Source organism: Lactuca saligna, chromosome 8 (assembly GCF_052625555.1).
Source record: "Lactuca saligna cultivar CGN05327 chromosome 8, ASM5262555v1, whole genome shotgun sequence".
NCBI lineage: Eukaryota > Viridiplantae > Streptophyta > Magnoliopsida > Asterales > Asteraceae > Lactuca > Lactuca saligna.
The window spans coordinates 87,799,293-87,814,656 of record NC_136424.1 but is presented as its reverse complement, the minus strand read 5'-3'; the positions used below and the strand labels follow the sequence as shown (position 1 = coordinate 87,814,656).

The following is a 15,364-nucleotide window of genomic DNA, read 5'->3' as shown; positions in this document are numbered from 1 at the left end:
ATAAAATTTTTACCCTTGATTTTTGGGTCATTACATGGGTAAAGATGGGTAGATGAATGATGAGAGATGAAAGATGATATAGATTATGAGAGGTGAAAGATGATGAGAAGCCTTGAATTTAACAATGATCCAGTCATCTAGTAGAGTATAGATGACAACCACAAACTATTCTAGACAGTCCAGTGGAACACTAGTAGGCTCGCAACTTGTAGGTGTTTTTGAACTACATATTTACTAGATGTAATCTAAAAACTCTGGCAGCTATGGACTTAGTGCCTTATAGATGAACATTAATAGTTGTGGATTTAGTGCTTCTTGGATAAATCCTAACAACGATGGACTTCGTGTCTATTCCTTAGGAAAATCCTTAGGAATAAATAAATGAAGAATCTATAATTCTTAGGGTAGATCCTTAAGAATAAAGACGATAATGGGGGTGGGAAATTGGGTTAATTGTTTGATGATTCAACATAATAATTATATTATTGTGGGTTGAAAACCCTATGTACTCACCGGGTTTCCCAACCTGACCCACTCGGTTCATTGTATCATAGGTGGCTATATGAAAGATACATTCTACTTAGAGATTCAAGGAGTATTAGACCACTAGTTTAATTACTATAAGGCTTGTAATATTTCGTTATGCTTATGTTTCTATATTGACGATAACATCCTAATGTTTTAATATAAATAAAAATACATTTCTTCGGAAATTCTTTGATAACATCTTTATCATGTTTTCTGGGAACAAATACCGCAATATTATTTTTCAAAAAGGATGCTCTAGTTTTTAAATAAGAATAAACAAATCGGTCTTTTCTGTCTGTGAAAATGGGAATATCACAGAAGAATTAAGATATATGCATAGAGTGAGAAAGATTAGAGAAGTAACTATGAGGAAGAGTACAATCTAAGAGAAATAAAGTTAATAAAAGATATGAGAATAACTCACCAAACCTAGTTTCTAATGTAGTAGGGATTTCTGTGTTTTTGCAGGTAAAAGTATTAGCAACCGTGGTACTAAAAGAGAAGACAGGAGCACAAAATCAAGATTAAGATTGTAGGATGTTATTGTTGTATTCTTCACTTTATATAAATAGATAAAATTTATATTGTGTTTATTTGATTTTACTTGGGATATAAAAGTTTTAAATTTTGAGTATATTTTTCCGCATTAATAAATAAAATCTGGATAATTCTTATAGATTAGATATACTGCTTTAAAATCACTTTTTTTTGCTTTTCCTTTTGTTTGGTTAGTTGTTTGAATTTGATAATTTAAGTTTCTGAACTTGTAAAATAAGAAAAAACCCTATTTACAGTATTGTCTTTGGTTTGATTATTTTCTTATTAATTTGACTCAAAATCATACCAGTTCCCCGAAAGTGCGATACTATTTCGTACCTTAGACTATATTACTTCACGATTAGGTACACTACCTATTTGTGTTTTAAAACTAGTTAAGATTCGATACGATTTTATAAATTTAAAACTAGTGGTATAAAAATAACACATCAGTGACTGATTCTGGAGTATCTTTGCATTTGGATTTAATTTCTCAAATTTGATCAATGTGTCTACATAATATTTTGTGAAATATCCATTAAATTCATATTATTTTACTCTAATTTACGAATAACTTCCAAACTAAAATTTCTTTATGAAAAAACATGAATTACCGGTAAAAGTCTCATTACTTTATCCTAATTTAAAAATAAGTCTCAAACTCAAATGAAAATAAGTCTCAAACTAAAATTTATTTGCGAAAAAGTCTGAATTACCGGTAAAAGTAATGATTCAACTATTTTCTTCATGTAACACATATTTTACTGGTTTCATTGCTGACTTGGATGCAGTGACGAGCGCGGAAAAAAAGTATGAGGGGTTGCACAAATTTTTTTTTAAAGGTGCACTACTAAAAAAACTCATTTTCGTCGCAAAATCCGTCATTAAAAGGGTTACACAGACATATATATATATATATATATATATATATATATATATATATATATATATATATATATATATATATATATATATATATATATATTAAAGTTCTCTTTCCTTAGCTACAGTAAATTTTCTAAGGATTTGGCAAAATTAGTCCCCTATTTATTTCTGTATGTTTAAATCCATCTTTTTCTTTGCCTGGGTCTTTTATGTCATTATTTAAATTGTTGGTTCACACGTGCTCTTTATCAGGTTGGTTGTCCACCAGGGTTACCAAATGTAATGCATCGCTTCTTTCTGGAAGTGATACGTGTCCTGTCCACGTCTCACCCACCACCCTAAAAATCCATTCGTGTCATACCGCCTACTCTTCTAAACTACCCTCTCATCTATGCTCTCTATCTCTCTTTTTCTTCCATCGTTCCTCTTTTCTTCGTCCTTCGTTCTATCTCTGCCTAGATATTCCCCAATTTCACCTCCTATTTCCACATCATCCACTTTATCCATAGGTATCAGTCCACCGATAGATGTGGGCCTCACGTGACTGCTACCGTCTGCCTCCTCCAACTTCCTTTCGTTTCTTCTTTTTTAGAAATTGATTGCCCAGGTAACTGTATCTGCGGGGGTGTTTGGCTTGTCTTTTGAGAGACAAAAGTTCTTTTTGGAAAAGTTACAAAAAGTTAGATTTTCCTAACTTTTCCAAAAAGTTATTTTTCCTTTCTTTCTAAACTCCAAAAGACACTTATAAAATATTTTTACCAAACATCAGGACTTTTTCCTTTTCAAAAAGACAAACCAAACAAAACACCCTGCATCTCCTCTCACATGTTGATATCCTCTCACCGATTTCATAGATCGTCTTCATAATTGAACCCTAGATGCACTATCAACACCTCCACCGCCTTGCTCCAGGTAACTGCATATGCATCTTCTATTCTAAGAAGTCGGTCATTGGCTTCAAGTGGAAACCTGTTCTCCTCCGGTTTTTCTAGATGAAACGTCTCTGCATCGCTTTCTTCCTCTATCTCTTCCCGCTATTGTTTGCTCCTGCTATGTTCATTGTGGTCCTCCCCAATCTCACTATCGATTTAGGGTTGAACCTCTACACCACCGTCAATTTCTGATTTGCAGGTAATGAGGCTTTCTTTTCGGATTTGAACTACGCTCTACTTCGATTTAGAGTGTAATTTTTTCATTTAGATTTCCATATTCTCAAGAATTTTAAAATTTTTATGCTATCGGATTCTGTTTTTCGGTTATTAGATTGAATTTGGACAACTGGGCTTACATTTTTATTATGTTTGCATTTTAGAGGCGTACTTCATCTGGGATTTCAAAGTGAGTCAATTTGGGTGATTGTTGGGTGCCTTTACATATGATATTTGTATATCCGTTTTATTATTTTTCATTCTCTGATGTAATTCCTCCGTTGCACGATTGCTTTTGCGCCTTTATGGACTTTGATTCTTTCTTCCTTTCAGAGTGAGTCACAAAGGAGGCTGTGGCAGAGGTTTTCTACTCATATCGAATTAGGTTTGTTTTCCTATGTCGTCCTTTTTTGATATTTGCTTCAATTTTAAGTTCTACTTTCATTGCTGCTTATTTTATGAATAGAGGAGGTAAGCAATCACTCTATTTTTTGTGTTTCAGATTGGAAAAAGTTCTGGTAATACCTAGGAAATCAAGTAAGCAGGAAATGACAATAATGCCCCCTATTGAATATTAGTTAATGATTTCTTCTTGGCAAGACTTTGACGGAATGTGGAAAGGTTAGAATCCAAATCCTATTTTAATATTTATAATAGAATGATTTGAATTAAAGTTGAGAAAAGATTTGGTTTTAGAGCTTCGTTAGTGAATCTGGTCTCAAGCAACACTTCGAAATGGGTGTTTTACTATTCCCTACATGTACATACTAACATTTTCTTGAATTTGTCGCATACAATACTTTCATATATATATATATATATATATATATATATATATATATATATATATATATATATATATATAATACGTCTAATGGCTCAGTTATAAATTGGTTTTTGTTGCCAAGTATCTCTTAAGTGTGACGGTGATGTTTTTCCTTACTCGTAGCAGTGGATATGCTGCATTTTCTGAAAATTTTTCTTCAACAACCTTGATGACATACCGAATGGGTTTCTTTCCTTCTTTATGCTCTCTTTGTTGATGGTTATTGAGCTTACTACATGATGACAGATAATAGCGATTCTTTCATTTAGTTTTATGGCTATTGGTGATTCAAAGAGCATGTAATTGGTTTAACGTGTTCCTGGGTTGCTATTGCCTCCGGTAGCTATATTCAACAGCTCTTAATTGCTGATTTTATATATTATGTGGAGATTCAAGTGAAGTTGTTATTATGGCTCTTCAACAGTACATGGGCATTTATTACAGAAAATACAATTTGTTTGGTAACTTTTTTCTATACTAATTAAAGTGTTATTGATCTTTATACAAACATGTTTGACCTAAGAAAATATGAACAACTTCTTACAGTTGTATGATGACCTAATTAATCAGAAAAAGAATATAGCTAAACTGGAAAGAATTTATTTATTTTTAAATTTTTCATGAGAAAAGGGCATATTTGTCCTTTTTTCCCATATAGAAATAATGCCATTTTTTTTTGCATTTTTTAGCATAATTGGTGTAATCGTCATTTCATAAATCATATTTTTCTGATGTAATACTTTTTTTAAAACTCTTTTAACATAATGTTATATATATATTTTTTTCACCATGTACCATCATTTGGCATTTTTTTAACAAAAGTACATTGCTATTTCATGCATTTAAATATTTCGCTTGCTTTGTTTGTTTGTAATATTATATGAGTAAGTGGATTTTTCTGATCTGAATTCGAAGGTGAAGACAGCTGGTTTTGTTTTGTCTATAGAATAAACATCTATGCGTTCCTTTGGTGTTCTATATATATGTAACCATTTCGGTCAGCCTTCATTCCCCTACGACCACACTGATAAGAAAATATAACACATGTCAAAGCGTACCACAAATGACCAAAACAAATTGTAACGTCTGTGTTTCCAGGCTCGTCATTTATATTGATATAGTAGTCTAGGTTAACCTTTGTAACCCGTTTTGAAATAATAGAAGTGTATTATTTGAGTATTATGTGTTATGTGCTTAATTGTGTGTCTTAATTTAATTAAGAATAAAAATAAGCGTCAAAATGAAATGTAGATAAAGCTGATATCTATGGATAATGTTGTAGTAGTTGAAACGAGGTTTCCGAATATATAAAGAATGCCGAAATCTGAGTTATAACGAAGAAGTTATGACATGTCGAAGTTTCGTGACAGAACCGGCAGCGCTGAATGACGTAAAAAGTGAAATTTACGTTAGTGCGATATTTAGCCTTAGTGATGTAAACTAATTTTTAGAGTTCCTTAAACCGAGAGCGTGCATGAAAAGAACGCCCAAATCTGGCTTCGTATGAGGAAGTTATGATTTTTCGAAGTTTCGACTTAGCGGTATGCAGCCCGAATACTCGAAATAGAGATCGAGTGATATTTAGCCAAAAATTTCTAAATGAGAATTGAAGATCTCATCGATAGTAGTCCAACGATAAAAAAACAGACGAAAACGGAGTTCAGATGAAGGAGTTATGAATTTCGAACAAAGTTTTCCTATCCCGGCCTACTGAAAATAATATATAAGTAATATACTAATAATATATTAAAAATCAATTCAAAATTAGCCAATGGAGTCTAAACTAGAGTTGTAGATCATAATCTCACCTTCGCGTCGATATAAAGAACGTCGAAAACGGAGTTCGTATGCGAAAGTTATGAATATCTGAAGTTCGGGGCGCAAAACCCCAAAACTGTCAGATACCACGACGTGGCAAGCAGTGCCACGACGTGGCCAGTCTTCTGACACCTCCGGGATGACGCATGCAGTGACGACCAAGCCCACGACGTGGAAAAGGGTGCCACGACGTGGCAATGGCCAATTTTGCCCTATAAATAGATTTGAAGGGCCAGCCGAGTTTGGTTGCTCATTCTCTCATCTCTCACCTGTATTGTATCGATTTACGTGCAAAGAAGTACCCCCGAAGCCCCGGTATCATCCCGAGTCCCGAACCCCGAAGATCCCGAGAAGTGCAATTCCTGAGCCGAAGCTCTGCCCGCGAGGAGCCCGGTTTTTGTGAAGATCTTCCAGATCTACTAAAGAATACTACTTCTGCAAGTCGTAGTGCTGTCCAATCATCTTCTGATCAAGTGAGTGTGTAGTTACTTTCTTCTAACGCATAACTATGATGTATTTTATACGATATACGTGTTATGTGTATATTTTGTTGTTATATGTGTGAATGTATATTCACTTTCTTCTATCTCATAGATCTGATTTATTCTCTATGGAATGTGTGTTATGTGTGTGTGCCTCGTCTGTTATGTGGAATATGTATTGATTGAATATGCTATACAACTTTTAAACTATGTATAAAAATATATATTTTTATCTACTAATATGTTCGGTAGAACATGGGTAGATAGTTGATGTGTGATAAACAGATGAAAGGCCTCGATGTTGTTATTGTTGATCTAGTTATTCAGCGGAGTATGGATAACGACCACAAACTCTTTCTAGACAGTCTTGTGGAACGCTAGCAGGTTCATAATCTGTAGGTGTTGTGAACGATGTGTTCACCGGTGTACTCTATCCCCCTCATGGTTGCCTTTAGGATATCTATTGTTGAGGAAACCCCTTATCAGTAATGTCCATCCCGATGAAAATCCTAGATTAGGTCCCTTTAGATAGATGTTGTTTTAGGGACGTAAAGTGAGGATAACGGGAATGGGTAATCGGGTTATTGTTGGTTGGTGAAATTAAATATAATTTATTTATTGTGGGTTGAAAACCCTATATGCTCACCAGGCTCCCAAGCCTGACCCACTCAGTCTTATTTGCATTACAGGAAGTGGCGCGAGGGCATAAGATGGATGAACCATCAAGTTGTTTTGTTTACAAGTTTGTATATGTATATATTTGTTGAATGACTTGTAATGTTATCGTTTATGCTTTATGGTCTGTATCGGAACATGACATCCCGAGTTTTGATTATATAATGAAAATGCATCTCTTGATGAAATGATTTGATAAATATTATTTTATCATATTTTGTTTTGGGAACAAATTCCGCAACTCTTTTAAATCAAAAGGATTTACTCTGAAATTATTTCAAAAAGCATAAATGAAATCGGTCTTTTCTGGCTGTGATTTGGAGGATGTCACACAAATTATCAATAATCCCTGTGTGTTCAGTAAATTTGTTTGTTCTGAACCCCGCAGAGCGGGGTTTCCCACCTAATTTACATTAAATTTACATTTATTAGGAATTAATTTGAAGAATTTCCAACAGATTTGTGATGGATTTGTTATGGATTTTGACAAATTTACATTAAATTTTGCACTTAATGGTAAATTTGAGGGGTTGCCCACGCCACCCTGGGACACCATGTAAATCTGCTCATGAACGTCTAGTCATTAAATGAGCTGATGGGATGAATATGATAGGTTATATAATGCTACATTTACTATAAAACTAGGCGAATGCCCGCATGTTGCGCAGAAACATCTATATAGCTGAAATCTTTACAAATATATGTTTTTTTTTTTTTAAATATAATAATAATATTGTTGTTAATTTTGATATAATAGTTCGTATACTAAGTTGATATAATATATTGATTATTTTGAATTATATGATAATATATACATCTATTAAAACTGCATAATCTCAATCTTTTGAATGATCTTTACCCATCTGTTACTCATGAATAAATTTGAATATAATATATGGTTTAATGTTATTTATAGTTGTTGTTATTGTTAATTAATTTTTTAAAATTTGTTTGCTTAACGTTTTAATTTCTATCATTATAATTATTTAAAACATCAAGCATTGTTTTTTGATTATAGAGTTAATATAATCATTTATATAGAGTTATTTATAACGATTTTTATTGTAAGTTATTTTAAGCTACTTATTTGAAAACTTTTAACGATTATAAAATATCTTTAGGATATATTTTAGTTAAATTCATATTACAATTTAGTTTTTGCATTTAACACTATAATCTATACTTTTAACTATTCCCAAAATATTATTTGGGGTTTTCCAGTGGAATTGAAATTTATATTTAAGTTGACACTATAATGTTAAATTTAATTAACAGTTTAAGTAATTTGTCCAAACTGTTCAAAAGTTATACCTTTAATTTGATAATGGTTTACATACAACAACATATTAAATCTAATAAATTAAGTATAATATGTTAAAAGTTAAAGACATAAATTTATAAGTAGAAGTAAAAAAAAAATTATTTTAATATTGAATTTTAGTTTATTTATGATTAAATTTTAAGTTTGATACTTATTTAACATTATTAACCAACTTATAATCATTATTAGAAAAAGACTACAATTTATTACTTTTAACTATTTACAAAATATTATTTAGGTTGTTTAAGTTGAACTAAAATTTACATTTAAGTTGACCTGATAAGGTTATATTTAAATTTACAATTTAAGTATGTTATACAAATTGTTCAAAAGTTGTAGCTTTAAAATGATAATGGTTTACATACAACAACATATTAGACCTAATAAATTAAGTATAATATGTGAAAAGTTAAAAACATAACTTTATAAGTAGAAAAAAATATATTCTTTTAATATTGAAATTTAGTTTATATATGATTACACTTTAGCTTTTATATTTATTTAACCTTATTAACCAACTTATAATCATTATTAGAAAGAAATTGAAAAGTCATGGAAGTTTCAAATGAATGTGGTGAAAGAAAAAAAGAATGAGAGTTTCAAATAAATGTGGTGAAAGGAAAAATGTTTCCTTTATAAGTATATAATGACTTGATATCCATCTCATCATCTTATTTAATGACTAAGAGTGAAGGTCATCAATGAAACAAGTAAAATGTGTGTCACAAAAAATGATCGTAAATGAGCTGATGTGATGGATACGTTGAGTTACATAAAATGAGATAAACAATGTGTAATTTCTTATAAACTTCAAAAATGATGAAGTAAGTGCTATTTTATATAATTATTGTAATTTTCGTTGGATGCATTTTATATTTTAAAAAATATAGAATGTATCATAATATTAAGTTTTTTAGTGTGTGTATTAGGGGTGAGCAAACCCTAACCAAGAAACCGACTAAAATCGACGAAATCAAAACCGAAAAAACCGAAACTGAAGCAAAACCAACAGTTAGGGTTTGAATTTTCTAGAAACCGAAAAGTCGGGTTCGGTTTCGGTTTCTACCTAGAAACCGACCCATCCAACCCAAGAAACCGACCCATACTTAAAACCGACAAACCGCCCCAAGAAACCGATCCATCCAACTCAAGAAACCGACCCATACTTGATTGTGTTTATGTTGTAATAGACTATTTGGGGCTTTGGTGTAACTTATAATAGACTATTTGGTTATAAGACTCATGTTTCTTAAAGTATTGAACTTCAATTTGGTGTTTTTTGAAGTATTTAACTTCTTGCTTTATTTTTGGAAAATGGGTTTGAACCCAAAACCCATGAGTTTAAACCCAGAACACGTCAGTGTATGGGTTGAACCCAAGAAACCGAAAAACTACCCAAACCGACCTCAAAACCCAAGAAACCAAACCGATTAGAAACCGATCCTATTGGGTTCTGAAACCAGAAACCAACCATTTATGGGTTGGCTTGGGTTTGGATCCAAAACCAATCCATGCACAGCCCGTGTGTGTGTCTATATATATATATATATATATATATATATATATATATATATATATATATATATATATATATATATATATCTTAGTTGCGCATTGAATGACTAGATATCCACTTTAATTATGAAACCCGTGAAATGTGTGTTAGAAGGAGAAAAATGTCAAATCATTACCATTATCTGTAATTCATGGTTTTTCGTAAATATTTTTTTTTTGGAACGGTGGAATATTATTAAGCCTAGCAAGATGCTAGAAAAAGAATTTCATAAATAGATTTTAGTTTGAGACTTATATGTAAATTATGGTAAAATAATGGAATTTTGAGAGAGATTTACTAACTTATTAATTAACTAGCGTTCGGGTCAACAATGAAATCTGTAAACAAGGAAAAAAATTCAGATTGCCGTTGTTACTGGTAATTCATATTTTTTCGTAATCAAATTTTAGTTTGGTAACCAATTGGGTTGTGGTGACTTGGTAAGGCATGTGGAAGATATGATGGATAACCTATTGATCCATGTTCGAATCCTGGCACCACTCAGCTCTTGTGGCCATGGAGGTTCGCCTGCAGTGATTCCAGGGCATGAGGCAAAGCTTTATGTTTGCAGCGGGGGATTAGTTGGTGTGCAGAAGCTGGCCTGGAAACCCTCGTTAGGGAAGTTCCCTTTCCAAAAAATTTAGTTTGAAATTCTTTTGTAAATTAGGGTAAAATAATGAGATTTTAATGAAGATTTCCTTAATATTTTTTAACATATATCTGATTTATTAACGTTGTCTGAGATCTTTTCTGCCAAACTAATATGTTAAAGACGTCCATTTTTGCAAAGATGGTTAAAGAGGATGATGTTTTCTTGAGAAATGTTAAAGTGTGTATTTTTGAAAGATTATTTGAAATTAATATTTACGTAAATATGCTCATGAGAGGTTTATACTTCATAGTGTGTAAATTACTAAATTTAGAGTGTTTTGAAAAAGGTTTTTGTATAATTCCATAATTCATTAATTACTTCGACTACGTTTATTATCAGTTAAAAATAATATAAGATTCAAATATATAATATTTAAATACAATTTAAAGCAAAAACACTAGTGGATGTAAGAAGCATCACGAAGAAATCTGCCCATGAAAGCAGCACATGAAGTTTCGCCTGCTTAAACGCAGTCTCCCCTAAAAAAACAAAATTATAATTAATAAGTCGTAAAATGTAGTATATTTTTATTTTTACTTTTACAATCATCAATTTATATTTTTTTATGAAAAATAAAATTAATAATTTTTAATTAAACGAATTTGTAAACTTACTGTGTTGGATTCAGCAAGTCTCGTATCTCCCGGCTTCGACATCCTTTTCTCGGTAGCTTCCTCTAATTCCGTCCAAATATGAGCTCCGATCACACCCGAAGACGCCGCCATAGATTTCTGACTGTAATTCGAACTTCTACTTCTCTCCGATCTCTTGGATTCTTCAAAAACTTGCTGTTGCGAATCACCATCATCTGTAGTACCTCCAGACATTCTCGAATCTTCCGGGATCACCGCTTCATGAACAACACCTCCATGACCTAAGTACTGCATCTTATCACCATCGTTTCCAAGCAACGAGTTCTGAAAATCTATCGAGAAACACGTTTCGCTAAGCTGAAAGCTCTGGTTTGCAATATCTTGATCATTAGAAACCATGTTCGATTGATTTTGATCATGTGGTTGATGAAGATCCAAACCTCTTGTTAGCAACTCGATTAGCTCATCTCGTTGCTGGTTACCCTTCGCCGAAGATTGCACCGCAGGTTGCAGGGATCCTTTATTGGTAAGAACACACGAAAGATGAGCATCAAATTCGCATAAATTACAGTGATACATCCACCCACTGTAACTTGGTTTATCGCACAGATCACACTGGAAATCATAAACAGGCTTGAATTCGATATTAAGCGAGTGACGATGCAAAGGGGTTTTCATAGACAAAGGAGCGGCTAAGCATAAGGTATGGTAGTAATTGATACATTTGGAACACCGATAGTAAAACCCCTTGATCGGATTTTCGCAAGCTTTGCATTTAATCGGAAGTTTGGAAGTAGTAGGGAAGGTTTCAAGGGTGAGATTATGATTCGGGTCAGAAGGGTGGGTGACATTTTCGGGCATATTGAAGCAGGTTTGATGAAGGTAAAAACCGCATAGTTTGCACTTGTAGTAGAATCTTCCCTGCGATATGGTCTGCCGGCAGCCGGAGCAAGATGCGTGGCCGTGTGGCTGTAGTTTGGTGTAATCTAAGAAATGGTCATGGCTAAAATGGTGGTACCGGAGCTCGTCCTTCTTGGACTCCATTTTTAATGGTTTACTGAAGAATTTAGTTTCAGGGGAAGGGACGAATATTGCTATGATGGAGTTTATTAACGATTTTGGGGATTGAGGGATTCGTTTTTAGGGTTTAAATGAAAATGACGTGACGAGGGATTTGAAGTTTGATGCATAAGACGTACATCCGGCGAAATCCTATGAGCTTTTGATGGGGAATGTAATCATGGAAAGTCCGCCTTTTTTATAGGTAAAAAGTATATACTTTGAGCATTTGTGGTGGGACGGCTCATATGGCCTATGAACCAATTGGCTTTTAGTTTCTAACGACAAACGCAAGAGAAAATGACACAACCCTAACTCTCAATTTATGATAATCACAAAGCTCATGAGCAAAAACTCTATACAAGATTTTTGTTTGATTAAACTACACAAATGATCCACTGAAAATTATCACTATAATAAAAACAAGTTTGAAATAATACAATGAAGTCTAAATTTTTTATTTTGTTGAGTTTTTGGTTCAATACACTTTAAAAACTCTTCAAATAATGGATTTATCCATTTCTATTTGTTGTTTCCTTTTCTTTTTTATTTTTCCTTTTATTTTTCTATTATTTTATTATTTAATTACAAAGGGTCTCTCTCTCTCTCTCTCTCTCTCTCTCTCTCTCTCTCTCTCTCTCTCTCTCTCTCTCTCTCTCTCTCTCTCTCTCTCTCTTAAAATCTTTAATCCTTTTTTCTCTTTTGTCTCAAAGAACTTCACTCCGTTTTCTTTGAAATGGGTATAAGCAAAAAATAAACTGAGTTCATCGGTTTCATCACCGGAGAAGCATCCTCAGTTTCATATCTCTCTCTCTCTCTCTCTCTCTTTATTTCTCTCTCTCTCTAATCCTTTTTTCCGTTTTGTCTCAAAGAACTTCACTATTTTCCCCTTTTCCTTGAAATGGGTATAAGCAAAAAATGAACTGTTCATCAGTTTCATCACCGGAGAAGCATCCGACAAGTACCAACGAGAGAAGAGGAAGACAATCAAAGGTGACCACTTGCAGTGGGAGATGTCGACGTTAGGGGTAAGTAGAACAACATCGATTGACCAATGTTTTTCATGAATCGATTCATATGAGAATCGATTGCTTCTTGAAATCGATTGGTTTAAATATGGGAGGGAAGTGCTTACGAGGCATTGCCGATTCCGAAATTTAAAATGTTGTAGATAGTGACGATTTGAGAATCGAGATTGTTAGGATTGCTTCGAGTAATGCTAAAGTTCTTTTAGCATCAGAATCTTCCTTTGCTAACCTTCTATCACCCCCAATAAAAACCCTAGACACACACAGGTAGAGTGCCAATTTCTACAAATTTGGTCTCAAATTTTGGCCCTATCATCCCCGATTTCATTCCAGTTACCTATAATTTGGTCAAGTGGTGGAGGTTGTCAAAAGACCTAAGAGCCGACACAAATGAAGAAGATGACGGTTGCTGCGATTTATCGATGATTTGGGTGAGGGTTAGCATCCCAAGAAGTTTTGGTGGCAATAGGTGGAGTGGCGGTACGATTTACCTAAAGAACCTTCTTCATCTTACCTGTAATTCATCATTCTTCATCTTACCGACAAGATGGTGGCTTCAGATCCGATAGGGTAGGTGATTTAGACGGTGAAAGAGGGAGAATCGAGGTATCATTAATGGTGGGTTGTGTGGTGGGTGACAAAGTAGTGATGGTGATGGAATCTGGCAAAGTGGCGGTGGCTCTCAGGTCATTATTCTCCGGCGACGCAAGAGAAACATAGAGAAAACGATTAAAGCATTTATCGAAAATCTTAAACCTCTTGATACTAGGTTAATGCCTCCAACTCTACATATGTAGAAATTAAAATATGGAGGCGTAAATTGATGTATCATAATGTATTTTAGGCTAGAAACTACGCCCTTCTTGTTCGAGAGAGAGAGAGAGAGAGAGAGAGAGTGAGAGAGAAAGAGAGATATTTTTATTTTTCTTTTAATTATATATTTTTTATTAATGAATCTCAGTTATCATCGTACAACAAATGAGAAGGCAAACGAGTAACAACTTGTGCTGCAAAGCCTTTTTGTATTATAAAACCCCCTTGGTTTGAAGCATTAAGAACTTAATGGATTTTGTGCGTCAACTGTTTGTATGTTGGGCGTACAATGTAGTACGTTGCACGTACAACCCTTTTGTTCGGTACGCTAAGCGTACAGAAGAGGTACGCTGGGCGTACTCTCCTAGGAAGACTTGGGCCTTGTAGGAATATTTATCTTTAGTGGACCCAATGGGCTTGGTCCTTGGGCCATTGGAGAATTATTATTGGATCATTGGATTGGTAAGTGTGTTGGATTGAAAAGAATGATTGGGCCTCATGGAAAGACCCATGTAGAGGTTTAGGTTGAATTTGGAAAATTGGGCCATTGATGGATTTATGGACATTATAGTGTTGGGTTTTTGTTTTGTGTTTGGGCCTTAGTTTTGGATCATATTGGGCCAGGGGTAGAATGGTCATTTTACCCCATGCATGGATTAAGGATTATGGCATGGGACCCAATTGCTAATTGGGTATATTGATTTGGTATTGATAGCTTAGGAAGTCGACCAGGGAGCAACTAGTGAATTCTTTTAGGAAGCTTCTGCATTCGAGGTGAGTCTTCTCACCATACCAATGGGTCTAAGGCACCAAGGTCGTCCCATTTTATGATAATCGGTATACTTGTTGTGTAGAGGCGTGTGGCATGATTATGTGTTGATTTGTGGTAAAAATAGCCTTTATGGCTAACGGTAGAGATAGTCTCTATGGCTTTGGTAGAGATAACTTTTATAGCTAATGGTAGAGATAGCCTTTATGGCTAAGGGTAGAGATAACTTTTATAGCTAACGGTAGATATAGCCTTATGGCTAATGTTAGAGATAGCTTTATAGCTAAGGTGATATATGATATGTGGTAGAGGTAGCTTGTATAGCTGATATGATGCGTGTTATGTGGTTTGTGTGTGGGGTATGCTATGGGGAACACACTAAGCTTCGTGCTTACAATTTTTTTTATTGTTTCAGGTATCATCGATTTTGAAAAGAAGGGCTCGGGTCGATCGCAGTGCACACACCTATGATTTCCGTAGTAAATGATTTTGGGATGAACTCTGATAAATGTTTTAATTAACAATGTTTTGGAATGTTTGAAATAAATGGTTTCAATGTTTTGGTTATAATAAAAAAGGAATTTTTACTCTTGATTTTGGGTCGTTACAACAACCAAGATGCACCCTACAACTGATCAAATAGATCATTGATCTGTAGAAGGGGATAATACTTCT

At 33.8% G+C, this 15,364-nt stretch overlaps 1 protein-coding gene and 1 long non-coding RNA gene across 4 annotated transcripts; one reads left to right on the top strand and one right to left on the bottom strand.

Annotated features, from left to right (window-relative positions):
- The first annotated feature begins 2,724 nt into the window (after positions 1-2,724).
- LOC145012852 (uncharacterized) lies at positions 2,725-7,087 on the top strand. 3 transcript variants are annotated; one of them, XR_013664693.1, is made up of 5 exons: positions 2,725-3,081; positions 3,263-3,288; positions 3,432-3,483; positions 3,601-3,719; positions 6,914-7,087. It is a non-coding gene; the product is annotated as an uncharacterized LOC145012852 (long non-coding RNA). The 3 variants fall into 3 exon arrangements; XR_013664694.1 differs by lacking the exon at positions 6,914-7,087 and adding an exon at positions 4,051-4,324; XR_013664695.1 differs by lacking the exon at positions 6,914-7,087 and adding an exon at positions 4,048-4,324.
- Positions 7,088-10,773: 3,686 nt separating this feature from the next.
- LOC145012222 (uncharacterized) lies at positions 10,774-12,235 on the bottom strand. The gene is made up of 2 exons (XM_078971019.1): positions 11,042-12,235; positions 10,774-10,906 (listed from the first exon to the last, which is right to left on the bottom strand). The coding sequence occupies exons 1-2, from the start codon at positions 12,062-12,064 to the stop codon at positions 10,844-10,846; spliced, it is 1,086 nt and encodes a 361-aa protein (XP_078827145.1). The 5' UTR covers positions 12,065-12,235; the 3' UTR covers positions 10,774-10,843.
- Between the last annotated feature and the right edge of the window lie 3,129 nt (positions 12,236-15,364).